At 53.9% G+C, this 27,248-nt stretch overlaps 1 protein-coding gene across 1 annotated transcript in view; it reads left to right on the forward strand.

Annotated features, from left to right (window-relative positions):
* Positions 1-27,248, forward strand: part of DYNC1H1 (dynein cytoplasmic 1 heavy chain 1) — a 1,596,152-nt gene that overhangs the window by 1,230,613 nt on the left and 338,291 nt on the right. Inside the window, exon 71 of the mRNA XM_078660192.1 lies at positions 24,945-25,162. Within this exon, the coding sequence (XP_078516318.1) occupies positions 24,945-25,162 (218 nt within the window). The remainder of the gene's footprint in view (positions 1-24,944; positions 25,163-27,248) is intronic.

Genomic DNA, 27,248 nt, shown 5'->3' on the forward strand with positions numbered 1-27,248 from the left:
CCAGAGAAGACCCCTGAGGGCTGCAGCACTTATTATGCCACCCTCAGGGGCCCTGTACCCTGGCACCCACTCACTGCCTTTTCAGGATGAGTGCCTAAGTACAGAACTAAAACAAGAGTCGACATGGCACACATCCCTGTGTCCCATGCCCACAGAACCCACTGCCCTGGCATACTTCAGTCACCCCTCTAGCTGGGTGCCCTATGCCAGTGGTGTGGGCACAGGTGCATGAGCCCTGTGCCCCTACAGTACCCAGGGCCATTCCTGGGCACTGTAAGTGCAGTGATGCCATTAAGAGTATATGGTGCTGGGAGGTTGTTATTACGAACTCCACAGCACCATAATGGCTACACTGAAGACTGACAAGTTTGGGATCAAACTTCTCAGCACATTAAACCCGCACTGATGCCAGTGTGGTATTTAATGTAAAATGCCCCAGAGGGCATCTTAGAGATGCCCTCCAGAACCCGAACCTACAATCCACGTCTGGGCTGAGTGGCTCCAGAGACTGCCACACAGCAGACAAGTTGCTGGACCCCGGGGTAGGAGAGCCCCCGCTCTCCTGGGCCTGCAACAATGCACATCCTGGGCGAGGTGCTAGGTCTCCTCCCCCAGGATGGACAGGGGGAAGCTTCAAAGGCATGCCGCCTCTGTGAGCTTCCCCAGACCATTTGCTGTACCCAGCAACCAGCCCCCTCCAGTCCTGACCCCCACTCTGGCGGGAAGACTGGCGGGAAAAACCACATCTGAAAGAAACAGGTTAGTATTAGATTCCTTACCTTAAAATATCCCCAGGCGTCAGTCTGGATCCGGAAACTTTTGCGTAGCAGTACCCCTGCGCGTCGGTAGGCGTCGTCTGCAGGCGTCCCCTGCGGCTCCGCGTCCGTCGTCGGCGTCGTGCGCCGTGATGACGTCGCTGGAGTATATAGACGCCGCCTCCGCGCGCTGACGTCAGTTCTTCTTTTTTCCACGCCAGTTAGCGCAGATCCGAAGAGCAGTACTCCGGTCTTTTGACCATAGTTTTTGATTTATATCTACTCTTAAGGTGCCGGTAGGATGCCCGTTTTTAAGAATTGTGACGGGTGTGACCGCACGATGTCGGTCACGGACCACCACCGACTCTGCCTCCGGTGCCTGGGCCCGGACCACGACGTGGACTCCTGCGTCGACTGCCGGGCCTTGACGAGTAAGGCTAGGCGGGAGCGTTCCCGCAAGCTACTCGAGCTCCGGGTGTCGGCCCCGCGTCGAGAGCGGTCCCGGTCCGGCCGGAGGTCGAGGGAGCGGTCGCGGAGCCGCCACGAGCGCTCCGGAAGTCGTCGCCATTCCTCTAGTTCCTCAGGTAAGCGACACAAGAAGTCGGGGCGTCGTCATCGTACCCCGACTCCCCCCGACGCCCGTGTGATGCGGCCGGGGGTTAGGAAAGCAGACCAGAAGGGTAATGCAAAGAGTGAACAAAATGACCAGAAATCTTCACCAGGTCCCCAACAAACCAAAGAGGGTGGGGGTCAGGCTTCCCAGAAGAAGAAGACTCAAGAAGGCCAGTCAAAAAGGTGGTGCCAGTACTGCAAAAGTAAATCTCACTGGTTTAGTGAGTGCACCAAAAGAGGAGGACAAACTCCTGCCACTACAGCCCCTAAGGCAACTGCACCCCCTAGTTCAGTCAGTAGTGGTAGTGTACCTCCCAAGGCATTAGTTGGGTTAACCTTGGGTACTGAGGGGTCTGACAACTTAGTTGGCACACTCACTCAGGCTGTCCTTGTCTGTACAGGGGATATGGATATATCCCCTGAGATAAGTCCCAATACTTTGGGCAAATACAGGCAGACACCTTTGATTAATGGCAAAATGGCTCAGGCCTATAGGGACACTTGTGCCAGTGTCACCATGGTGACACCTAACTTTGTGGACCCTGGACAGATCATGCCAGGTACTGATTTCCGGGTGACCAATGCCAGCAATGTCACTACTAGTCATAGTGTGGCAATTGTGGCTTTCTCCTGGGGTGGAGTGAAGGGACAAAAGAAAGTTGTAGTCAGTTCAGACCTCCCAGTTGATTGTTTGTTGGGCAATGATTTGGAGTCATCACAATGGTCAGAAGTGGAGCAGAGGACTCACATGGAAATGTTAGGCTTGCCAGCACATGTGCTTGCTGTGACTAGGTCACAGGCCAGAAAATGCCCCACTGAACAGGTGCTGGATCCTGAAATTATGGACCAGACACCTTCCAAGAAGAAGAGCAGTAGGGTTAAGGCTTTGCCTTCCCCCTTGCCCCAGGTTGAGGATCAAGTCTCTGAGGAGGCTGATCTGAGAGAACTGAGGGAAACTGAGCCTAAAGAGCTTGAACTTGATCAAGTTGAGTTTCTGGGCTCAGGGGGACCATCCAGAGCAGACCTGGGGAAGGCACAGTTGAGCTGCCCTTCCCTTGAACCCCTCAGACAGCAGGCTGCTGCTGAGGCTGCAGGGAATGCCACAGGTGCCCACAGGGTATACTGGGAAGATGGACTCCTGTACTCTGAGTCAAGAGACCCCAAGCCTGGTGCAACCAGGAGGCTGGTCATCCCCTTGTCTCTGAGAGGTTTCCTTCTCACCTTGGCCCATGAAATTCCCCTTGCAGGTCATTTAGGTCAGACAAAGACTTGGGACAGGCTTGTCTCACACTTTCACTGGCCCCATATAAATGAGAATACCAAGGAGTTTTGTCGCTCCTGTGTCACTTGCCAAGCCAGTGGTAAGTCAGGTGGCACAACAAAGGCCCCCCTCATACCACTACCTGTGGTGGGGGTTCCCTTTGAAAGAGTGGGGATTGACATTGTTGGTCCAATGGAACCCCAGACAGCATCAGGGCACAAGTTTATACTGGTGGTAGTGGATCATGCCACCAGGTATCCTGAAGCTATTCCACTTAGGACCACTACAGCACATGTAGTGGCAAGGGCCCTAGTTGGAGTGTTCTCCAGAGTGGGCTTCCCTAAGGAGGTTGTTTCTGACAGAGGTACAAACTTCATGTCAGGATATCTGACTGCAATGTGGAAGGAGTGTGGTGTGAACTACAAGTTCACCACACCCTACCACCCACAATGCAATGGGCTTGTTGAGAGATTCAACAGGACCCTCAAAGGGATGATTCATGGGCTACCTGAAACTCTTAGGAGAAGATGGGATGTCCTGATCCCCTGCCTCTTGTTTGCTTACAGAGAGGTCCCACAGAAGGGGGTTGGCTACAGCCCTTTTGATCTTCTGTATGGGCATCCTGTAAGAGGACACCTGTGTTTGGTGAAGGAAGGATGGGAGAGACCTCTCAAAAAGCCTGCAACCAACATAGTGGACTATATACTTGGTCTCGCTCCAGGATGGCTGAGTATATGGAGAAGGCATCTAAAAACCTGGAGGCCAGCCAAGAACTTCAAAAAGCTTGGCATGACCAAAAGGCTGTTCTGACTGTGTACCAGCCAGGACAGAAGGTGTGGGTGCTGGAGCCAGTGGCCCCAGCAGCTCAAAGACAAATGGTCTGGGCCCCACACCATCATTGAGCAAAAGGGAGAGGTTACCTACTTAGTGGACCTTGGAACTCCCAGGAGCCCTCTCAGAGTGCTCCATGTTAACAGGCTCAAGGCATATGTTGACAGGAAGGACATGAGCTTGCTCATGGCCACAGATGAGGGACAGGAGGAAGAGAGTGACCCTCTCCCAGACCTGCTCACTCAGAATCCTGATGATGGATCAGTTGATGGTGTTGTCTTTTGTGGCAGCCTCACTGAACATCAGCAACAGGATTGCAGGCAAGTTCTGCAATCCTTCAGACATATGTTCTCTCTGACACCCAGCCAAACTGATTGGTGTACCCATGATGTTGACACTGGAGACAGTCTGCCTGTCAAGAGTAAAATCTACAGACAGCCTGATCATGTTAGAGACTGCATCAAAACTGAAGTGCAGAAAATGTTGGAGCTGGGAGTCATTGAGCCCTCAGATAGCCCTTGGGCTAGCCCAGTAGTTCTAGTGCCAAAGCCTCACACCCAGGGTGGTAAGAAAGAGATGAGGTTTTGCGTAGACTACAGAGGCCTCAATGCAGTCACTAAGACTGATGCCCACCCAATACCAAGAGCAGATGAACTTATAGATAAATTGGCTTCTGCCAACTTCTTAAGTACATTTGATTTGACAGCTGGGTATTGGCAAATCAGGTTAGCTGAGGAGGCCAAACCCAAGACAGCATTTTCTACCCCTGGTGGGCGTTATCAGTTTGTGGTAATGCCCTTTGGTTTGAAAAATGCACCTGCCACCTTCCAAAGGGTGGTGAATCAAGTCCTCACTGGGCTGGATGACTTCTGTGCAGCATATCTGGATGATATTGCTGTCTTTAGCTCCACCTGGGAGGATCACCTGGTCCACCTGAGGAAAGTGTTAGAGGCTCTGCAAAAGGCAGGCCTCACTATCAAGGCCACAAAGTGCCAGATAGGGCAGACACAGGTTGTATACCTGGGCCACCTTGTAGGTGGAGGCCAGGTTCAGCCACTGGAGAGTAAGATACAGGCCATCAAGGACTGGACTCCTCCAATCACCCAGACTCAAGTTCGAGCTTTCTTGGGCCTGACTGGGTACTATAGGAAGTTTGTCAGAAATTATGGGTCCATAGTGACCCCTCTTAATGACCTGACAAGCAAAAAGATGCCAAAGAAAGTTCAGTGGACAGCAAGCTGTCAGAAAGCATTCAATGACCTAAAGCAGGCCATGTGCACAGCACCTATCCTAAAGAGTCCAGATTACTCCAAGCCATTCATTGTCCAAACAGATGCTTCTGAGTTGGGTGTGGGAGCTGTTCTGTCTCAGCTGAATTTTGATGGTAATGATCAGCCTATTGCTTTCATTAGTAGAAGGTTGACACCCAGAGAGAAAAATTGGTCAGCTATTGAGAGGGAGGCCTTTGCTGTGGTTTGGGCCCTGAAGAAGCTGAGGGCCTACTTGTTTGGCACTCACTTCACCATTCAGACCGACCATAAGCCCCTCTTGTGGCTAAATCAGATGAAGGGTGAAAACCCCAAACTGCTTAGGTGGTCCATTTCCCTACAGGGGATGGATTTTACAGTGGAGCATATACCTGGTACTGATCACAGCAATGCTGATGGGCTCTCCAGGTATTTCCACTTAGAGCAAGAAGACTCACCTGGTCAAGGTTAGTTTATTGTCCCAAAGTTTGGGGGGGGGTCATGTAGGAGAGTAGGGTCTGCAATCCTATGATCACCCAGTTTACGACTTTCCCTGGCTGTGGGCCTGCTAATCAGACCCACAGCCTAGCTGTTCTCTCTATCCAAATTGTACTCAGGTACTGAGTTGGCATTGGGCCCTCTCCAAGTCCCTGTACCCAGGGCTGAGGTGCACCCAGAAGTCTCCCAGGGGCTGAAGCATGTATTGTGCCACCCCTGGACTGACTAACTAAACTGACACAACTGGCTGCACGACAGCTGGGGCAAGGTGGTGTACTCACCCTTTGCTTTAGATATAGTATACCTATATCTAACCCTAAAATGGACACACAGATCTCCTATCAGTCACTCCTATGGCAGGCCTTAACAATCCTGAAGGCAGAGTGCTTGGAATCGTGTGAGATGGTGCTCTGGCATGAGCTGAGCCTGTCTGCGGCTTTCGGGATCTATCCCTTAGCCGTTTCCATGATATCGCATACCATATACTCTTAAGTGCATTATAATCCTCGCGGTTATATGCCAACTCTGGTATCGCTTTATCAAAACATGTCGAGTAAGGTGTCATACGAATTGGAATACTAACCCCTCGCCAATTCTGGCGACGGGGTTAGCATTCCACCCTTCTAGAGGGACACGGCATGTATGTAACCCCTAACCCCGGTTAAAGTCAAACAGAGCCTCAGCTCCACAAAATGGATGCTGCCACCGAGACACAAGTCTGCCCTCCTGCTGCTGGGAGTCCTCCCAGAGCAGGAGATAAGGACAAAGGGTTTCCTGCCAGGGGCGGTGCCAGCACCGTCCCAGACAGGATTTTGTGTATCCTAGGTAGGCAGGGCTTCAGAGGAAGGTGACTGCAAGTGGCACCCCGGTGCTCACTATGCATAGGCCGGCTTGAACCAGTTCCAGGGACACTCCAGACCCTGAGCTGGGGGAAAGCCCGCCAAGGAAGTGGGTGTAACCACCCCCCTCCTGGTCCCACCCATAGGGCAGGACTTAGTCGCGTGCCAGCCCCCTTTTCCCAGATAAAGGTAGGAGCAGGCCCCCTTCCAAATTAGATCATCTTTGGAATCAAGACACGACTTTCTACGAAAGGACTTCAAGATTTCCTTCTTCAAGATTCTCCCTTGTGACTAAGGAGTAGTCACCCTGCATCCGCAGGCACCATCAAGAACACTGCGGTCTGCTGCACGTCCTTCCTCCGGAATCCGACTGCCCAGCTCGACAAGACCCGGCTTCCCTGGCACCTCCGACCTCTACTCACCTCTACAGCCAAGCTGAGAACCGTGAGTGCGACGAGACCTCAAGGGACCGACTATTGCCAAGACTGCACGACTTCTGCACAGCAAGCCCGCCGAGTAATTTCCTGGTGAGTGCTTTGGGGTCCGAGAAGCCCCGACCCTGAGCAGCTCCAGCACCGAAGTGCAGCCTCCCAGCATCTCCACGATCTGCGTGGGGCCCTTCTGCTTTTTGCTGCTCACCGCGTTGTTTGGCTACTAGCCCGCTGGCTTGTGGCCTCCTGAACGACGCCCGACGACATTTCTGCTGCTGGTCTGGTTGCTCCAGACTGGCCCTTGCTCCCTTCCAGAAGAGGAGCACCCCGGACCCTCCTGGTCCACTCAAGACGCCATTTTGAGTCCACTTCGACGCCGACAGCTTCATCCATCGTGGGACAGCTCGCCTCTCCATCCTGGTCGCCGACAACGCCTCCTGGTCCGTGAGATCTGCAGAGCCAGCGTCGCCCACTCACCTAGTCGAGGTGACTACCATCCGGTGCACTCCTGGTGCCCACTGACTACTGGCTAGTAGTCACGAACTTGGTCCCCTCTGCTTTCAGGTGTCATCCATCTTCCAGATCCAGGCTTGGATCAACTCGAACTATCTTCACTGGTCGCCTGCCAGCATCTTTCTTCCAGGCTCCTGGTCCGGCAACGAGGATTCCCGACGTCTTTTGAGACCTATGCAGCTGCAGCCCCTGGGCTAGGTAACTTCGGCATTTCGGTGCCCCAGCATAGCCTCACTATCCAAGGGTCAGGATCCACTGTCGTTTTCTCCCTACCAGGTCGGGTTCGCCCGTGAACACTAACTTTAGCGTTACTAGCTTCCATAGACTTTGTCCCGCATCCCGCGTGAGAGTGCACACTCTGCACCCGAGTCCCCTAGGCCTCCTAGAAGTAATCTAACGATTCTATAGTCAAGTCCTAGCGATTCCAAAGCCTATTAGTACTGTACTTACCTGCTAGTAATTTCGCATTCCACTTTTAGAGTATATGGTTTTTCGTGCCCCTCGGGCATTTGTATATACTGTGCTAACTTAAGTATTTTCGTAAGAGTTTTGTTGTGTGCCTAGCACCCTGTCCTCATAAAGAGTACAGGGTTGTTGTGATTCTAATAAATACACTGTTTATTTTCATAACACTTGTGTGGTGTTCTTTCACTGGGTGTTCAAGGGGTAATGTGATGGTAAAACAGCTGGCTTAACACGCCCTCTAGAGTCTCAGCCTTAGACTGCTCGTATCCATGCTACTAGGATAGCTGGTCTATAAGGTTGACTTACAACCAATCATCAATAAGGGTTGTTTGGACTGATATATAGTGATCACTAGAATAGTGAGCACTGCACATCAGGCCAACTTCTCACACTACCTGATCAGCCATCTTTGTTCAAGTCCCCTATTGTAACGAGATTCTTGAAGGGCATCACGCACATGTATCCACCTGTTCCGTTCGTGATGCCTCAGTGGGACTTGAACCTGGTTCTGACTTTCTTGATGTGCGCTCCCTTTGAGCCGCTTCATTCCTGTCCTCTCCGTCTCCTGACTTTAAAGACGGCCTTCCTGGTTGCCATCACCTCTGCAAGGAGAGTGAGTGAGCTCCAGGCTCTTTCTGTACAACCTCCTTTCTTGTCCATTCATCCAGACAAGGTGGTTCTTAGAACTAGACCTTCTTTCCTGCCCAAAGTGGTTTCTGCTTTTCACATCGGGCAGTCCATCACCTTACCCTCCTTCTTCCCGCCTCCGCATCCTTCAAAGGATGAAGAGCGGCTCCATCGTCTGGACCCAAAACGTGCGCTTTCATTTTATATGGATCGCACACGCCAGTTCCGGGTGGATGACCAACTGTTTGTTGGCTACGTGGGTGCGAGGAAGGGAAGGGCGGTGCATAAACGAACCATCTCTCGGTGGGTTGTCCTGTGCATCAAAGCGTGTTACTCTTTAGCTCGAAAGGAGCCTCCTGTTGGGCTGAGAGCCCATTCCACTCGGGCCACGGCGGCTACCACTGCCCTGGGCCGGGGAGTCCCCTTGCAGGACATTTGTCAGGCAGCTACGTGGGCCTCGCTGCACACGTTTGCATGGCACTACTGCCTGGACAGTCAAGTCCGGAGGGATGGCTTCTTTGGCCGTTCTGTCCTCCAGGACTTTCTGGTGTAGGCTGTATTGGTTCGCAGACCCACCTCCGGGGTTGGTATTGCTGGGGTATCTATTCTAAGGTAAGGAATCTAATACTAACCTGTTTCTTTCAGATGAACAAGTTACTTACCTTCGGTAACGATATATCTGTAAGAAACAGTAGTTAGTATTAGATTCCTTACCGCCCCGCCCATCCTCCCCGTTCTGCGAACTGATACATAGGGTTAAGGTCATCCCCTTCAGGGCCCTAGTTTCGCATAGCACCAGTGTTGGTTCTTACATGGCTCTGCGTGTTCTGGCGCGGAAAAGCTGTGTGCAAAGAACTGACGTCAGCGCGCGGAGGCGGCGTCTATATACTCCAGCGACGTCATCACGGCGCACGACGACGGACGCGGAGCCGCAGGGGACGCCTGCAGACGACGCCTACCGACGCGCAGGGGTACTGCTACGCAAAAGTTTCCGGATCCAGACTGACGCCTGGGGATATTCTAAGGTAAGGAATCTAATACGAACTACTGTTTCTTACAGATATATCGTTACCGAAGGTAAGTAACTTGTTCGTCAGGAAGGGGGGGGTGCCAACCTTTGCCAACTCCACCCCTCAGGTGGAGGAGGCGAGGTGAAGCACGACCCCGGGCTCCGGCCATCTTGTAGATGGGGAGCCCTACCCAATCCAATCCAATCCAATCCCAGCAAGGCTCCTGCCCCCCTCCCACAGGAGAGGAGCAGGCTAGGGGGTGTACTCACCCCAGGACAGGGACCCATTGGTCCCTGTCCTTGCCCTACCTGTAACGCCCCTAAATTTAGTATTTAGGGGCTCCCTGAACCTCTCTTCCTCAGATTCCGATACCAAAAAGAAGATCAAGAAGACAACCCGCTGTGCAGCTGCTAACAACAGGACAACAACAACTGACTTGGTCCCAGCCCTACCGGCCTGTTGATCCTGGAACCTGCTCCTGCCTAAACCCAACGACTACCACGGACAGCCACCTCGGGACACCGAGAGGACCTGCCTGCCTTGACCCTCTTGAAGATTAGAACTCCCATCAGCAGAGGCTCTGCTGCAACAACCCACCTGGTGCCAGCCGAGCCCGGGCCGGGCCCAACCGAACCAAGACCATGAGGACGTCCCCCCCGGCAACTGGGACCCGAAGTCCAGTGCCCAAAGACCCACCTCGACGAACCAGACGACGCCTGCAGACTCAGAATCAGGGGCCACCCCAACCGCGACCAGCCTAGGGTAAGCTTTTCCGACACCCAAAGACACCCCTGCATCCGGCGCCCTACAGCCCCCTGTGCCTCCCTGTGGGGTACCTACCTGTGCTCCAACATCCCTACTTACCTCTCGAAGTGCTGGTCGCCCCTGGAGAACCCCGTCCCCGAGCCTGCAGCCTTTGTTCCCTTTTCAAGATCCTCATTGGATAACATTGAGCGCCCGACGGCTCAAGAGCACTCTGCACCCAGCCGCCCGAGTGCTGCTGGCTGTGACCTCTTTGTCCTATCCTACTTTCGCCCCCCCCCCCCCCCTTGCCCGGAGCAAGTTACCAGGAGCCCAGCTCACAGAGCCGCGTGGCTTGCTAGCCAGCAGCCACCAACCAAAGACCCCCTTTCCCTCATTGGATATCATTGGGCCTACCTACCTCTGCACCCGGCCGCCCCTGTGCCGCTGGGACTGATCTAACTGTACTTACCTAACCCTGGGGGACCCCTGAGTCTATGCCCAGAACCTTAACTTCAACAACCAAGTACTCACCTGGAAACCGGTAATTCACTTACCTGCCAGTGGATAACATTGGCTCATTTTGACTCAAAAAATTTCTAAGTGTGAAGTTTTGAAAACTGAAAATATTCCTATAAAATCAGCCAAAGCCCGAATTACGCAGTACTCTCCTGGGATCAGGGGAGAAACCAGTACTGTACCTTTCAGCCCAGTACTGAACCGCAAAAGTAATCCCTAGCGGGTTTACTAGTAATCTATATTTTTTTATCCATAGGAACCCATTGTCTGCTTTTCTATGAAATTTCTTCTCTCTACTTTTGAAAACTGCAAACATTCTTTAAAAATTATTCGAAATAATGAAACGCAGTTACCTACCTGTGTTGAGTTGAGCCCCGAGAGCTGGCCCTAGGAGACCAGTGCTGGGTTACAAAAGTAACGCGATCGTTCTTTACCTGCAACCTGAATTTCCTCCCATTGAATAACATTGTGAGATTTACATTGAAAAAAGTGTGAACTTTTAAAACAGCTTCATATTCATGAAAATTCACTACAGTAACTAAAACGTTTTTGCTAATCTGGTTTTAGCTTAGACCCAGGACTGAATATAAGACCTAGTCCTGGAACCTCCAAAGTAATCCATAAAAGTAATCTAGTGTAATTATATGTAGAAAACCCATTGAGCTCAATGCTATAGCGTGTGTTAGGATTGTGTTCCTTACTACCTATACTGTATTCACTGTGTGCACAAACTTTATTGCTCCTTTGCAAAGTATTACCTGAGAGTACTCATAACTTGAGAAGTATATTTTTATAACTGTTGGTTCTAAAATAAAACCACAATATCTGAGTGTGAGAAGTTGGCCTGATGTGCAGTGCTCACTATTCTAGTGATCACTATATATCAGCCCAAACAACCCTTATTGATGATTGGTTGTAAGTCAACCTTATAGACCAGCTATCCTAGTAGCATGGATACGAGCAGTCTAAGGCTAAGACTCTAGAGGGCGTGTTAAGCCAGCTGTTTTACCATCACATTACCCCTTGAACACCCAGTGAAAGGACACCACACAAGTTGTTATGAAAATAAACAGTGTATTTATTTATAACAAGACTACCCTGGCTCTTTATGAGACAGGGAGCTAAGCACACAACAAAACTCTTACGAAAATACTTTTAAGTTAGCACGTTACACAAATGCCCGAGGGGCACGAAAAACCATATACGCTAAAAGTGGAATGCGAATTACTAGCAGGTAAGTAACAGTTCTAATAGGCTTTGGAATCGCTAGGACTGGACTAGGGAATCGTTAGATTACTACTAGGAGGCCCAGGGGACTCGGGTGCAGAGTGTGCACTCTCACGCGGGATGCGGGACAAAGTCTATGGAAGCTAGAATTCACAAAGTTAGTGTTCACGGGCGAACCCGACCTGGTAGGGAGAAAACGACAGTGGATCCTGACCCTTGGATAGTGAGGCTATGCTGGGACACCGGAGTGCCGAAGTTACCTAGCCCAGGGGCTGCAGCTGCATAGGTCTGAAAAGACGTCGGGGATCTCGTTGCCGGACCAGGCGCCTGGAAGGAAGAAGTTGCTGGCAGGCGACCAGTGAAGAAAAGTTCGATGGATCCAAGCCTGGATCAAGGAAGAAGAAAACCTGAAAGCAGAGGGGACCAAGTTCTTGAATCACTAGCCAGTGATTAAGTGGGCACCAGGATGGCACCGGGCGAAGTCACCGCAGTCAGGTGAGTGGGCACTGCTGGGCTCTGCAGTCTCTCGGACCAGGAGGCGTTGTCGGCGACCAGGATGGAGGTGCGAGCTGTCCCACGAAGGTTGAAGTCGTCGGCGTCGAAGTTACCCAGGAGTGGGCAACAAGCCTTGGCTAATTCAAGCCCACGCGGTGGACTCAAAATGGCGTCTTGAGTGGACCAGGAGGGTCCAGGGTGCTCCTCTTCGGGAAGGGAGCAAGGGCCAGTCTGGAGCAACCAGACCAGCAGCAGAAATGTCGTCGGGCGTCGTCAGGAAGGCCACAAGCCAACGGGCTAGTAGCCAAACAACGCGGTGAGCAGCGGAAAGCAGAAGGGCCCCACGCAGATCGTGGAGATGCTGGGGGGCTGCACTTCGGAGCTGGAGCTGCTCAGAGTCGGGGCTTCTCGGACCCCAAAGCACTCACCAGTAGATTACTCGGCGGGCTTGCTGGAAAGAAGTCGTGCAGTCTTGCAGATGGCCGGTCCCTTGAGGTCTCGTCGCACCCACGGTTCTCAGCTGGGCTGTAGAGGTGGGTAGAGGTCAGAGGTGCCAGGGAAGCCGGTTCTCGTCGAGCTGGGCAGTCTTGATCCGGAGGAGAGACTTACAGCAGACCGCAGTGTTCTTGGATGGTGCCTGCGGATGCAGGGTGACTACTCCTTAGTCACAAGGGAGAAATCTTAGGAAGAAGTCTTGAGTTCCTTTCGCAGAAAGTAGTTTCAGGATTCAAAGATGATCTGATTTGGAAGGGGGCCAGTCTCTACCTTTATCCTGTAAAAGGGGCTGGCACGAGACTAAGTCCTGCCCTATGGGTGGGACTAGGAGGGGGGTGGTTACACCCACTTCCTTGGCGGGCTTTTCCCCAGCACAGGGTCTGGAGTGACCCTGGAACTGGTTCCAGCCAGCCTATGCACAGTGAGCACCGGGGTGCCACGTGCAGTCACCTTCCTCTAAAGCCCTGCCTACTTACAATACACAAAACCCTGTCTGGGACGGTGCTGGCACCGCCCCTGGCAGGAAACCCTTTGTCCTTATCTCCTGCTCTGGGAGGACTCCCAGCAGCAGGAGGGCAGACTTGTGTCTCGGTGGCAGCATCCATTTTGTGGATGCTAAGGCTCTGTCTGACTTTTAACCGGGTTATAGGTTACAGGCATGTCGTGTCCCTCTAGAAGGGTGGAATGCTAACCCCGTCGCCAGAATTGGCGAGGGGTTAGTATTCCAATTCGTATGACACCTTACTCGACATGTTTTGATAGAGCGATACCAGAGTTGGCACATAACCGCGAGGATTATAATGCACTTAAGAGTATATGGTATGCGATATCATGGAAACGGCTAAGGGATGGATCCCGAAAGCCGCAGACGGGCTCAGCTCATGCCAGAGCACCATCTCACACGATTCCAAGCACTCTGCCTTCAGGATTGTTAAGGCCTGCCATAGGAGTGACTGATAGGAGATCTGTGTGTCCATTTTAGGGTTAGATATAGGTATACTATATCTAAAGCAAAGGGTGAGTACACCACCTTGCCCCAGCTGTCGTGCAGCCAGTTGTGTCAGTTTTAGTTAGTCAATCCAGGGGTGGCACAATACATGCTTCAGCCCCTGGGAGACTTCTGGGTGCACCTCAGCCCTGGGTACAGGGACTTGGAGAGGGCCCAGTGCCAATTCAGTACCTGGGTACAATTTGGATAGAGAGAACAGCTAGGCTGTGGGTCTGATTAGCAGGCCCACAGCCAGGGAAAGTCGTAAACCAGTGCAGCAAAAAAAAGCAAAAATCTGGGTGATCATAGGATTGCAGACCCTACTCTCCTACACTGAGGATATAACAACAATTGTCCTGGAGTTCAGTTCTTGAGTGTGTGAAACCTTTTGCTGACTGAGTGTGTACAACAAATGCTTTACACTGTCCTCTGGTACTGCCTTACTGCTCGACCAAGCTACCACTTTGGAGAGTAAGGTCAGTTCTGACGTTAACTTCTGTTATACCTTCTGGGGTTGGTGGACTCTATACACACTTCATTATAGTCCAGTATATATAGAGCCACTTTCTCAGACGCCTACGTCAGTTTTTTCTCTTTCCGCGTGGAACGTGGATCCGGATTCTGGCCTGTTTTTAGGCCTCCGCTTCTTTTTTACGCTTTGGCGTTTCGTGGAACAGTGTGCGAATGCCTTCGGGCTTCAAGACGTGTACCTCCTGTGCACGTCCCATGTCGGCGTCGGACCCTCACCCGATTTGCACGTGGTGCCTGGGTCAACACCACGACTCGGAGAGTTGGGACGCCTGCCAGCACCTTAAGCCTAAATCACGACGGGAGCGCCGGATGAAGTTGCTGTTGGCGCGCTTGTCCAGGTCGGTGTCGTCCCAGTGTCTGTCCCCTACCTCGGAGGCAAGGAACCGCCGGTTTCATCTGCGGAATCGCCTGTTGCCGCGGCCCTTTGGGCGTGGCTCACCGGCTGGTAGGTCCTTCAAGTTGTCTCCGAGGCCCTGTCCTCCTTCTGCGGTGGGCGCCGGCTCCCCTGGGGAGAGGCTCCCCCACCTGTCGCCTCCCTACCCGCCGTGGAGGCGACTAGAGCCCAAATTACAGCCTACGCTGCTGCAGGCATCTTTGGCCCTTCCTCCACCTCCTGTGACGTCTGCGGATCCCTTGCTTTGAATTGCGTGGGGACTTCCGAGGAGTCGCCGGCGACTCCGGCCCCGGACGTTTAGGTTTCAGGTCATAGGAGAGTGGCGTCGTCGAGGTGTAGCCCTTCGGGGCTCCCCTCTTCGGTGCCTAGCGTCCCTGCCTCGCCGCATATCCCTACAGGGCTCCCTGTGGTGTCGCAGGTGATGGCTGGGACTCCAGTCTTGTCCCCGAGTCCCCCTCGATCCTCTGAGCAGGCGGCTGCCTCACCAGAGGTCGAGCCGGCGCCGGGAGCCTTCCTCCCGTCTCCCGTGGAGGCGAGAGTGGAGGCCGGGACCTGGGGCACTTTCTCGAGTTCTCGATGCAGGCGGCTGCCCCGTCTGAGGTCAAGCAGTCGCCTTTTCAGCGCCGTGCCTTTGCTGTTCAGGCATCGACCTCACCCCATTCTCCTGGAGAGCACGTGGTGGCAGGAGTCGGCCCGGAGGTCTACTCTGGCGCCACGGAGGTCTACTCTGGCACCAGTCGACACCGATCAGGTGCCGATGGCGGACTCCACGGAGCCGCGTCGGCATTGGGTTCTGGATTAGTCTCCCGAGGTCCCTTATTCTCCAGAGGTCTGTCACCTGTTATTGTGTTCCTCCCCGGAGACAGGGCGCTTTGTTGTTGCCTTTTGACCGGTATCTTCCAGGGAAGGCTCTTCGCCGTCCCCACTGCCTAAATCCTCGATCCCTTCTTTCCGTGGCTCACGGCTGGTTTCTCCACCGGCCTCTCCGCCCTCCCCTGGGGACCCTCAGGTTCCCAATTCCTCTGTGGACCCTCCTCTATTCCGGGGCTGGCCGCTCCCTCCTGGACTTGGGGATGGGTGGCTCAGTCTGCAACTGTCACCAAAGGAGGAATTACTTTGCCCCTCTGCGGCGCCCTACTGAGGCCAGTGTTGCTTTTGTTAGGGCTATTTCCACAGCAGCTGGTATCCTGAGGATGGGTGAACCTGTCACTCCGTTTCCTACAGACAATCTCTTGGAGATTCTCCACCAGGGCTCTGGTGGACGGGAATCGTTCCTTCCTTTTGAAGAGTCACTCCATAATTCTCTTATGGGGGTTTGGGGGCGTTCTGCCACAGGCGATCCGGTGCCTCAGGCACTACTGCATCGCCATCATTCTGCTCCGCATGACCCGGCCTGTCTTTCTTTCCACCCTTCTACTCAAGGCGCTCTACTGCGAAATGCCTTTCCGTGTTTGCCTGTGGTGTTGTTTCCTCCATCTCGGGAGGCCCGGTGGTTAGAGTCATGGGGATGTAATGTCTTTGCCTCTACCAGTGCTGCCTTGCTGGCACTTAACACTTTGTGTGTGTTGACCAGGGCTACCTCCAGCCTGTGGGATTCTGTTGAGTCCCTTCTTTCTCTTGTCTCTCAAGAGGGTACCCGTGCTGATCTGCGGGGCCACGGGTTGGATGGTAGAGAGTTGTCCGCGTTTATTCTTCGTACGGCTTTGGATGTTGCCGATGCACTCGGCCTTACTATAGCCACTTCTGTGGCTTTACGTCGCCATGCTTTGCAATGAGATGCTGTGTTTACGGAAAATATTAGAGAGCGTCTGGTCGACCTCCCTTTTGACGGGGTCCAGCTGTTTAATACTCATGCAGACTCCGCCATTCAGTCTCTTCTTGCGGGGATCTGTCCTCCTCCTCCTTCTCCTCCTCCTCCTCCTCCTCAGTAGGTTGTTTTTCTGATCCTCTGGGTCTTGGTGGGAGGCGTTTTCCCACTTGCTTTACCTTCGGGTTTTGGAGTGACTGTTAGACTTTCTGTGAGGGTTACTGTGTCTCCGGGGTCCTTGGTTGGCCCCTCTCTTCAGTTGGCTGCTGGTTCAGCCCCCTTTTTTGGTAAGGAGGTGTTTATGGCTGATTGCTAAGCCCTCTGTGGTTCTGCTGCAGGTCTATGGTTTGTCCTCTCATGCGGGATTGTTTTTTCCCCTAAGAGTGGTTCCCATTTTGTTTTGGGATGTGTCCTACTCTATGTGGGGTACATGTTAGCTACATGTGCCCCACATAGAGTAGGACTGTCTTACGCTTGGAGGGTGTGAGTTTCCCCTTGCAGGGTCCTCGCCCCTCCTGGTGTTGTTGCATCAGGGTGGTGCGATTTTTGCTCCTTACTGGGGCATGGCTTGGCCATCTACGGTGTTGTGCTGCAGCGTTTTTGCCCTTCACCTGCCTTTTGCTCTGGTCCTCTGTCTGGTCTTTCTGAGGGGATAATTTTTCCTGTGAGACTGCCTGGTCCGTCATACTTTTTTCTCCTTTTATCTTATGGGATGGCACTTCTTTGTGGATCGGTTCTGTCCGGAGCAGCCCCTTTTGGGGTTCTGGCGTTTTGCAAGTCTTACCCTTCTTCTGAGCCTGACGTGGTCTGGGCGTTAGTTTTGTGGCACTTGTCAGCAGCTGCGCCACCTGCTCTTCTGTTCTGTGGCCGGCGTCCTTGGCGTGGGCCATGGCGCTCCTGCTTCTTGTCCTTTGGGGTCCTTTTGAGGTTACGTTCTTATTCTGCCTTCTTGTTGGGGCGCTATTCTGTCTTGTCTTTTGACTTTGACCTATGACCGGCTTGGCTGCCCTCTGCACTGGGTACGTTCCCCGGTGGAGGGTTTTGCCGCGCTTCTGCCTCATCTCCTTGGAGTCTGTGGGTAGCTTTCCTCCCTCGGTACTCCTCTGTGTTGTCTGTACCCTTGGGGCTTCCGATGGAGGTTCCTGGTACGTTAACTGGGCTTGGGGTGTTCTGGCCTCCTTCTTATTGCCTTGTTTTTTCCTTGTTGGTGAAGGCCGATGGGCTCTTTGTTGTTCTACACACATCCCCTTGGGGCAAGTGTTCGTCCACGATGCTGAGTTCTTTTCCGCTTAAACCCTGTGACTCCTCCCCTGTTGCAGTGGACTGGGTTAATTTTCCCTGTCCCCGTGACTGGTGCCCTGTTGGGGGTCTTGTGCTCGTTTGAGCTAGAAAGGTACTCTCGCAGATCCTCCTCCCCCTTGGGTATGGCTAGGGTATCTATTCTACGTTAAGGAATCTGCGGCTAGTAGTCTATCAGATGTACGAGATACTTACCTTCGGTAATGATGTATCTGAAAGAAACAGGTTAGTATTAGATTCCTTACCTTAGAATATCCCCAGGCGTCAGTCTGGATCCGGAAACTTTTGCGTAGCAGTACCCCTGCGCGTCAGTAGGCGTCGTCTGCAGGCGTCCCCTGCGGCTCCGCGTCGTCGGCGTCGTGCGCCGTGATGACGTCGCTGGAGTATATAGACGCCGCCTCCGCGCGCTGACGTCAGTTCTTCTTTTTTCCGCGCCAGTTAGCGCAGATCCGAAGAGCAGTACTCCGGTCTTTTGACCAACTTTTGTAACTTAACTCTTTCTTCAAGGTGCCGGTAGGATGCCCGGGTTTAAGAGTTGCGACGGGTGCGACCGAATGATGTCGATCACCGACCACCATCGACTCTGCCTCCGGTGTCTGGGCGCGGACCACGACGTGGAGTCCTGCGTCGACTGCCGGGCCTTGACAGGTAAAGCTAGACGGGAGCGGTCCCGCAAGCTGCTCGAGCTCCGAGTGTCGGCCCCGCGTCGAGAGCGGTCCCGGTCCGGTCGGAGGTCGAGGGAGCGGTCGAGGGAGCGATCGCGGAGCCGCCATGAGCGCTCCGGGAGTCGCCACCATTCCTCCGGTTCATCAGGTAAGCGTCACAAGAGGTCGGGGCGTCATCATCGTACCCCCGACTCCCCCCGACGCCCGCGTGATGCGGCCGGGGGTTCGGGTGGCCGCGGCCCCGCGTGGGTCGCAGACGCCGTCTGCCCCATACCCGTCGGTCCCTGGGGAAGGCGCGTCGCGCGAGGAGATTGAGGAGTTCCTCATGGCTATGAGGGCGATGTCTCCTCCGGCGATGTCTCCTCCGGCGGGGCTACGACGCCTGCGGGCCCGTCGGTCCCGTCTGGGAGCCCGAGCGGTTCGAGTGCACCTGCCCCGACGCCGCCGAGTGCTCCGGCCCCGGCGCCGCCGGCGGCACCGGCGCCGCTGGGCCCTTCAGGGTCGTCGCCGGCTGGTCCACCGGCCTCTCCGGTGCCGATTCCATTGGGGCAACCCGTGGTGCCGCCTCCGCGCGGCGCCGTGACTCCGCCGTCGGTTCCGGCCGGCGTCGGGTCCCCGGCGCCGCGCGGCGCAACCCCCGTTCCCTCTCTGACTCCTGACGCGGAGTCGGACCGGCGTCGTCCGACGCCGAGTCCGGCGCCGTTGGGGCCCATTGGCTCCGAGTAGCCGGTTTATATCGTCGACTCGAACTACGGCGATGAGGACGATTATGGAGAGGGTTGGGAGGGGTCTGAGGACCCTTTGTCACGAGCCTGCCAGTATGACGTGGACTGGGTAGGTGACTTGGGTGATGCCAGTGGTCTGGACGAGTCGCCCAACCCTGGGTTTGTCTCGCCTTCCCCTGTGGCGTCGGAGGTGGGGGCTGCCAATTCGGTGGTCCTGATGAGGGCTGCCAAGGCCTTGAGCCTTGAGCTCCCCGTCGCTAAGGTGAAACCTAACATCCTCACCGAAGTATTTAAACCGCAGTCATGCCCACAGGAGCCTCTGCTGCCGTTTAATGAGGCCCTGACGGATGTCCTTTTGGGCACCTGGTCCAGGCCCGCTTCCGGTGCACCGGTTGACCGGAACGTTGCCAGGCGTCACCGTCCGTGTTCGGACGACCCTGCCTTCCTTTCCACCCATCCCTCCCCGGAGAGTCTGGTGATCCAGGCCTCCACTTCCCAGTCCGCATTCCCGTCGGCTCCGCCCGATCGGGAATCGAAGCGATATGACCAATTTGGCAAGAAGGTCTTTTCGTCTTTGAGTGCAGGACTGCGGTCTTGCAATCCCGCATGCCTCTTGGGCCGCTACACCCACTCTCTGTGGGACACGGTCGCGGAGTGTCTGCCGCAATGCCCGCAGGAGGTGCGGGACAAGCTCAACCAGGCCTTGGTTGAAGGCCGGGACGCGGCGAGGTATTCGATAAGGTGTGGTCTTGACACGACCGACTCGCTGGGACGGGCTATGTCCACGACGGTGGCGATTCGTCGCCATGCTTGGCTGAGATCCGCCAACTTCTCGCCGGATGTCCAGAATGCCCTCATGGACATGCCTTTCGATGGCAGTCGCCTGTTCGGTGACAAGGCGGACAACGCGCTTGAGCGCTTCAAGGACTCCAGGGTCACGGCCAAGTCCTTGGGTCTTTCGACCCAGCGCCAGCAACCGGGTTCGTTTCGCCCCTTTCGTGGCCAGGGAAGGGGCGGTCCCACGCGTGCTGCCAGCCACGCGCCGCAGAACGCTCCCCAGCGCGGTGGCGGCCGTGGATTCCGCCGTGGTGGCGGTAGAGGGCAGCGGCGAGGTCAGTCCACACCTCCCCCCGCAGCAGCCTCCAAATCTTCCTAGTCCGAGCTTTCGGGCCCATGTGACGCCAGTGGGTGGCAGGGTTCGCCATCACCACTCCCGCTGGCGCACGATTACATCGGACAGGTGGGTGCTGCAGCTCGTCCGAAGGGGCTACTCCCTCCCCTTCGAGTCCACTCCTCCAGCCATGCCACCGCAGAACCACCGTGTGTCGGGGGACCACTTGACACTTCTGCAGGAGGAAGTTACGGCCCTCTTGGCCAAGGGGGCCATCGAGCGCGTTCCTGGGCCAGAAGTAGGGTGTGGTTGCTACTCCCACTACTTTCTGGTGCCCAAGAAGGACAAAGGGGGCCTACATCCTATCTTGGACCTACGGAACGTCAACGGCTTCCTCCGGAAGGAGAAGTTCAAGATGTTGACTTTGGCTCAGGTCTTGGCTGCTCTAGACCCACAAGACTGGATGGTAGCGTTGGACTTGACGGATGCGTATTTTCACATCCCCGTCCTGCCGGCCCACCGGCGTTACCTGCGGTTCACGGTAGGCCACGAGCACTTTCAGTTTATCGTGCTCCCATTCGGCCTTACCAGCGCCCCACGGGTGTTCACGAAAGTGATGGCGGTGGTCGCAGCTCATCTGCGCCGGTTAGGGGTTTCAGTCTTCCCCTACCTCGACGACTGGTTGTTGAAGGCGGGCTCGCCCCAAACAGTCATCCACCACCTTCAGATGACGGCAGACCTCCTGCACGAGCTGGGGTTTTCCATCAATGTGCCGAAATCACACCTGTGTCCCTCTCAAAAGCTCCTTTTCATCGGAGCGGTTCTCGACTCGGCGCAGTTTCGGGTTTATCCTCCGGAACGGCGGGTCCGGGATATTCAGGCTCTGATTCCCATCTTTCAGCCGTTGTCCCGGGTTTCGGTCAGGTTGACGCTGCGGCTTCTGGGGCTGATGGCCTCCTGCATCCTTCTGGTGCATCACGCCAGGTGGCGGATGCGGGCTCTGCAGTGGGACCTGAAGTTTCAGTGGGCCCAGCATCAGGGCAACCTGTCCGACCATGTCCTGATCTCGGAGGGCACTGCGAGACAGTTGCAGTGGTGGCTTACGGACCGCGATTGGGTCAGAGGCAGATCCCTCTCCCTTCCCCAACCGGAGCACGTAGTTGTGACGGACGCGTCCCTCCAGGGCTGGGGAGGCCACTTGGGAGAGGCAGAGATCAGAGGCATCTGGTCTCCGGCGGAGTCCCGGCTCCATATCAACATGTTGGAGCTGCGGGCGATTCGCCTAGCACTGAAGGCATTCCTCCCCTTTCTCAACGGGAGTGTAGTGCAGGTGTTCACGGACAACACCACCGCCATGTGGTACTGCAACAAGCAGGGCGGTGTGGGGTCGTGGACCCTTTGCCAGGAGGCTCTGCGCCTCTGGCAATGGCTGGAACGTCAGGGCGTGACTCTGACGGTTCAACACCTGGCAGGTTCTCTGAACGCCAGGGCGGACGAACTCAGCCGTCGGTGCTCGGTGGATCACGAATGGCGTCTGAACTCGGACGTGGCGAACGGACTCTTTCAGCGATGGGGAGAGCCTTGGTTAGATCTATTCGCCACAGAAGAGAACGCGCAATGTCATCAGTTCTGCGCGTTGGAGTTTCCAAGACGGCACTCGCTCGGCGACGCCTTTCGGCGCGAGTAGAGCTGCGGTCTGTTGTACGCCTTTCCGCCTATACCACTTCTGCCCAGAGTGCTGAAGAAGATCAGGCGCGACCGGGCCCAAGTTATCCTTGTGGCTCCGGACTGGGCTCGAAGATACTGGTATCCCGAGCTACTCAGCATGTCAGTCGGTCCCTCGATCCGCCTGCCCCTTCAGGAGGACCTTCTGTCGCAGCAGCAGGGGACGGTCCTCCACCCGAACCTGTCCAGCCTCCACCTCCATGCGCGGAGATTGAGCGGCGACAGTTGAGGCCATTCGACTTGCCTCCTGAAGTCTGTGATGTGATTCTGGCAGCCAGGCGTCCCTCCACAAAGTCGGTATACGCCTGCCGGTGGAACAGATTTGTGGCATGGTGCACAGCGAAGGCTGTGGATCCCCTTTCTGCCCCTCTTTCCGAGGTTCTCCTCTTCCTTCTTTCTCTTGCCCAGCAGGGCTCTGCTCTGGGCACTATCAAGGGCTACCTTTCTGCCCTTTCCGCCTTCTTAAGGCTACCTGATCAGCCATCTTTATTCAAGTCCCCTATTGTACTGAGATTTTTGAAAGGCATCACGCACATGTATCCTCCTGTTCCGTTCGTGATGCCTCAGTGGGACTTGAACCTGGTTCTGACATTCTTGATGTGCGCTCCCTTTGAGCCGCTTCATTCCTGTCCTCTCCGTCTTCTCACTTTAAAGACGGCCTTCCTGGTTGCCATCACCTCTGCCAGGAGAGTGAGTGAGCTCCAGGCTCTTTCTGTTAAACCTCCTTTCTTGTCCGTCCATCCTGACAAGGTGGTTCTTAGGACTAGGCCTTCTTTCCTGCCCAAAGTAGTTTCTGCTTTTCACATCGGGCAGTCCATCACCTTACCCTCCTTCTTCCCGCCTCCGCATCCTTCAAAGGATGAAGAGCGGCTCCATCGTCTGGACCCAAAACGTGTGCTTTCATTTTATATGGATCGCACACGCCAGTTCCGGGTGGATGACCAACTGTTTGTTGGCTACGTGGGTGAGAAGAAGGGAAGGGCGGTACAGAAACGAACCATCTCTCGGTGGGTCGTCCTGTGCATCAAAGCATGCTACTCTTTGGCTCGGAAGGAGCCTCCTGTTGGGCTGAGGGCCCATTCCACTCGGGCCACGGCGGCTACTACTGCCCTGGGCCGGGGAGTCCCTTTGCAGGACATTTGCCAGGCGGCTACGTGGGCCTCGCTGCACACCTTTGCGAGGCACTACTGCCTGGACAGTCAAGTCCGGAGGGATGGCTTCTTTGGCCGTTCGGTCCTCCAGGACTTTCTGGTGTAGGTTTGTATTGGTTCGCAGACCCACCACCGGGGTTGGTATTGCTGGGGTATCTATTCTAAGGTAAGGAATCTAATACTAACCTGTTTCTTTCAGATGAACAAGTTACTTACCTTCGGTAACGATATATCTGTAAGAAACAGTAGTTAGTATTAGATTCCTTACCGCCCCACCCGTCCTCCCCGTTCTGCGAACTGATACCTAGGGTTAAGGACATCCCTTTCAGGGCCCTAGTTTCAAATGGCACCAGTGTTAGTTCTCACATGGCTCTGCGTGTTCTGGCGCGGAAAAGCTGTGTGCAAAGAACTGACGTCAGCGCGCGGAGGCGGCGTCTATATACTCCAGCGACGTCATCACGGCGCACGACGCCGACGACGCGGAGCCGCAGGGGACGCCTGCAGACGACGCCTACCGACGCGCAGGGGTACTGCTACACAAAAGTTTCCGGATCCAGACTGACGCCTGGGGATATTCTAAGGTAAGGAATCTAATACTAACTACTGTTTCTTACAGATATATCGTTACCGAAGGTAAGTAACTTGCTCATCTGGTAGAGATGATTCTAGCCGCAGATTCCTTCACGACCCTCCCTTCCTCCCAGTTTCTGCGAGGACCCTTCTCGGTCTTCTGTATTCGCCTGCTTCCGGGTAGCGGTCTTCTGCGGGTGCCCATTTTTTCTTACTCCCTCCCTATGGGAATGCTCGCCTTGTTATTGTTGTCTGTTCCGCTCCTTCCTTTCTCGTGATTGGTGGGCGAATGCCTGGGTGTTTTTTGCGCCCATGCATTTGGTCCCCAATGTAGGGTTTGTTGTGCCCTGCTTCCTTGCGTTTGCTTGCACTTCTGACTCTTACAGTCCTTGGGGTTGAGGTCCCCTGGCTGGGTCTCGCCCCTCAGTTCTTTTCAGAAGGTTTCCTCCCCCCCCTCCTTGCTGGTGTGGTTGGGGGATGACTTGTCAATGCTCTTCCGTTCTGGCTTGTAACCCTTCTTGGTTCCGAGCGATGGCGCATACTTCGTCTGCTGTGCCCTTTTTCGCATGCCTTCTGCCTATAAAGAGGCTGGTATGTTGGTTACAGTCTTGCTTGCAGTAGCTCTATTCTTTCATTCCATTACTTGGTGCCTTAGTACCAGGCACTATTCTGGATGGTGCTGTTCCTCACCATTTGTCTCTTACCCTTCTGTATAGCTGGGTTTTCGCACACTGTTCCAGTATTCTCACAGTTCTGTTTGCGATGGCTCGGTTATCGCGCGGAAAGCTCTCCGAAGAAAACTGACGGAGGCGCGCCGGGGTGGGACTTATGTATCCTCGCTGACGTCACGAATGCGGACGACGTCAGGGCGGAGTCACATGGTGCCGGTGCGCGGGCTTGCTGTGGCAGAAAAGTTTTCCGGATCCAGTCTCACGCCTGAGGGTAATTCTAAGTTAAGGAATCTGCGGCTAGAATCATCTCTACCAGATACATAGTTACCGAAGGTAAGTAACTCGTACTTATTTATTCTACAGAACAAACAATACTTTCACGTTATCAATTTCACGGTTTCTCAATGTAAAAAGTGGACACTGCATTTTTCATTCAGTACAGTATTATCCTATCCAAGGATTTACAAAGCCTTACAGAGGACTTGCAGCCAAACAGCTGATTATAAACAATCTTCAAAAACAGAAATTGAATTTACAGTAAGACAGTTTTTTTGACACCTTTTGCAACAATGCTGTGCTAGTAAGAATTAGTGTTTTTTATTGCTCCAGAAACAAGCGCTATACTTGTAACATATTACTTTTTGGATTAAAGTTAGTGCTACCTTTTACTGTTTAGAAAGTAGAAAAAGAAATTATACCTTAAATGTGACCATGTTTTTTTTTATGTGCGTTCTTTTTTAGGGCCGTCAGAACATTTCGCCAGACAAGATTCCATGGTCTGCACTGAAGACATTGATGGCGCAGTCAATATATGGTGGTCGAGTTGACAATGAATTTGATCAGCGTTTGTTGAACACCTTCTTAGAGCGATTATTTACCACTGCTAGCTTTGATAGTGAATTCAAACTGGCCTGCAAAGTTGATGGTCACAAAGATATACAGATGCCAGATGGTATCAGGTATTTTGATTTTTGTCTGTTCTGTGTACTTAAATAGATTTGATTCACTAAATGAATATTGCTAAATGCATGTAGTTTCATACTGTAAGATACAGCGAAACAATGAATAAATTAATAAATCTGTAAGAGACACGATAGTGATAGATTCCTTACCTTAAAATATCCCCAGGCATCAGACTGGATCCGGAAAGTTTTTCGTCAGCAGTACCCCTGCTCTTCGCTAGGCGTCGTTGTACGACTCCGCGTACGTTGCTGGCGTCGTAGTGGCCCAGATGACGTCTCTGGAGCTACTTAGACTAGCCCTGGCACGCTGACGTCAGTTTTCTTTTTTCACGCCAGCAAGACAAGATCCGGAGAGAGCGGTACCCCCAGTAATTTTTTGACAGTCTTTTTTTAGGGACTTTTTGTTTCTGTTTTCAAGTATATATCAATCTACAGGTGCATAGGGCTGACCGGTTTTAAGTCCTGCGCGGCCTTTCCCCTCATGAAGTCGGGGCCAGACCCGCACCGTGAGTCTCTTCTGCCTGGGGCGTGACCACGACTCAGAGTTGTGCCCCCACTGCCAGGCCATGGCTCCGGAAACTTTGCGGGAGCGGTCCTGAAAGTGGCTGGAGGCCCGGAAGTCTGTTCCGCGCCATTCAAGGTCCCGGTCCAGAGGGAGGTCGAGGGACCGGGCCCGGAGCAATCACCATCATTCGAAGTCTTCGCACTCTGAGTCAGGCAAAACAAAGTACAAAAAGGCAAAGAAGCGTTGTCGCTCTTCGCCTTCCCCTAGCCGGTCGAGCGACGCGGCTAAGGGTGCAGGTGGCGCCGCGCCAGTGGCTCCGGCGGAACCTATGCAGTTGCCGATGACCTACGCGCCCTTTCAGAGTCCATCGGCAACTACGGCCTGTGAGAAGTTGGCCTGATACATGATGTTCACTTGTTCTAGTGATCACCTTGTATTAGTCCAAACAACCCTTATGGTGTTTGGTTGTAAGTCAACCTTATAGACCAGCTATCCTAATGGTAGCATGGACAAAGCAGTCTTAGGCTAAACTCTTTTGGCATGTGAAGCCAGCTGTTTTACCACAATATAACCCCTTGAATACCAGATGAAAGGACACCACACAGGTTGTTATGAAAATAAACAGTATATTTATTAATAACAACACCTCTGAACTCTTTGAGGTCAGAGGGCTAAGCACATGACAATCTCTTACGAAAAATACTACAAGTTGCACAAAATTACACTGGTGCCCTAGGGGCACGACAAACCATATACTAAGTAAGTGGAATGTGAGAGTCGATAAAAGGAATGGAGCTGTCCAGGGACTGTAGGATCGATGGGACCACGCTACACTAACTTCAGGTAAGTAATAGGAGGCCAACGGAACGCGTGTGCAGAGGGTGAACTCATACGCGAGATGCGTAACAACGTCTATGGACAGTACAGTTCAAGTTTAAGGTGAGTACGGACAATCCTGACTGGATAGGTCTAAAACGACTGTGGAACTGGACACTAGGACAGTTAAACTACCCTTGAGCACCGAAATGCTCTTGTTACTTCACCCACGGACTGCGGGTGCACAGGTGTCAAAGTGCGTCGGGTTCTCGCGTTGAAGTCTATGGAGCCTGAAAGAAAAGATGCTGCAGGCGACCAGGATGAAGATGTCCGGTGCAATCCAAGGGTGGATTGGTGAAGAAAGAGACCTGAAAGCAGAGGGGACAATGTTCACAGTCACTAGCCAGTGACTGGAGTGGAACCAGGAAGGAACCAGATGTCGACGTCGCGATCAGGTGAAGAGTGGACGCTTGACTCTGCAGCCACGTGGACCAGGAGGTATCTTCGACGACCAGGATGGAGGCACGAGCTGTCCCACGCAGGCTCTCGCCGTCGGCGGTGTTGGGTCCGGAATCGGCGTCAACAGGCCTTGCAAAGGCAACCCACGCGGTGAGTGGAGAAAGCGTCTGGTGCGGACTAGGAGAGTCCGGGGTGCCCCTCTTTTGGAAGGGAGCAAGGGCCGGTCTGGAGCAACCAGACCAGCAGTGAAGATTCAAAGGTTCGTCGTCTAGGAGGCCACTAGCCAGCCGGCAAGTGACCAGA

The sequence above is a fragment of the Lissotriton helveticus genome, chromosome 9, assembly GCF_964261635.1.
Source record: "Lissotriton helveticus chromosome 9, aLisHel1.1, whole genome shotgun sequence".
Lineage (NCBI taxonomy): Eukaryota > Metazoa > Chordata > Amphibia > Caudata > Salamandridae > Lissotriton > Lissotriton helveticus.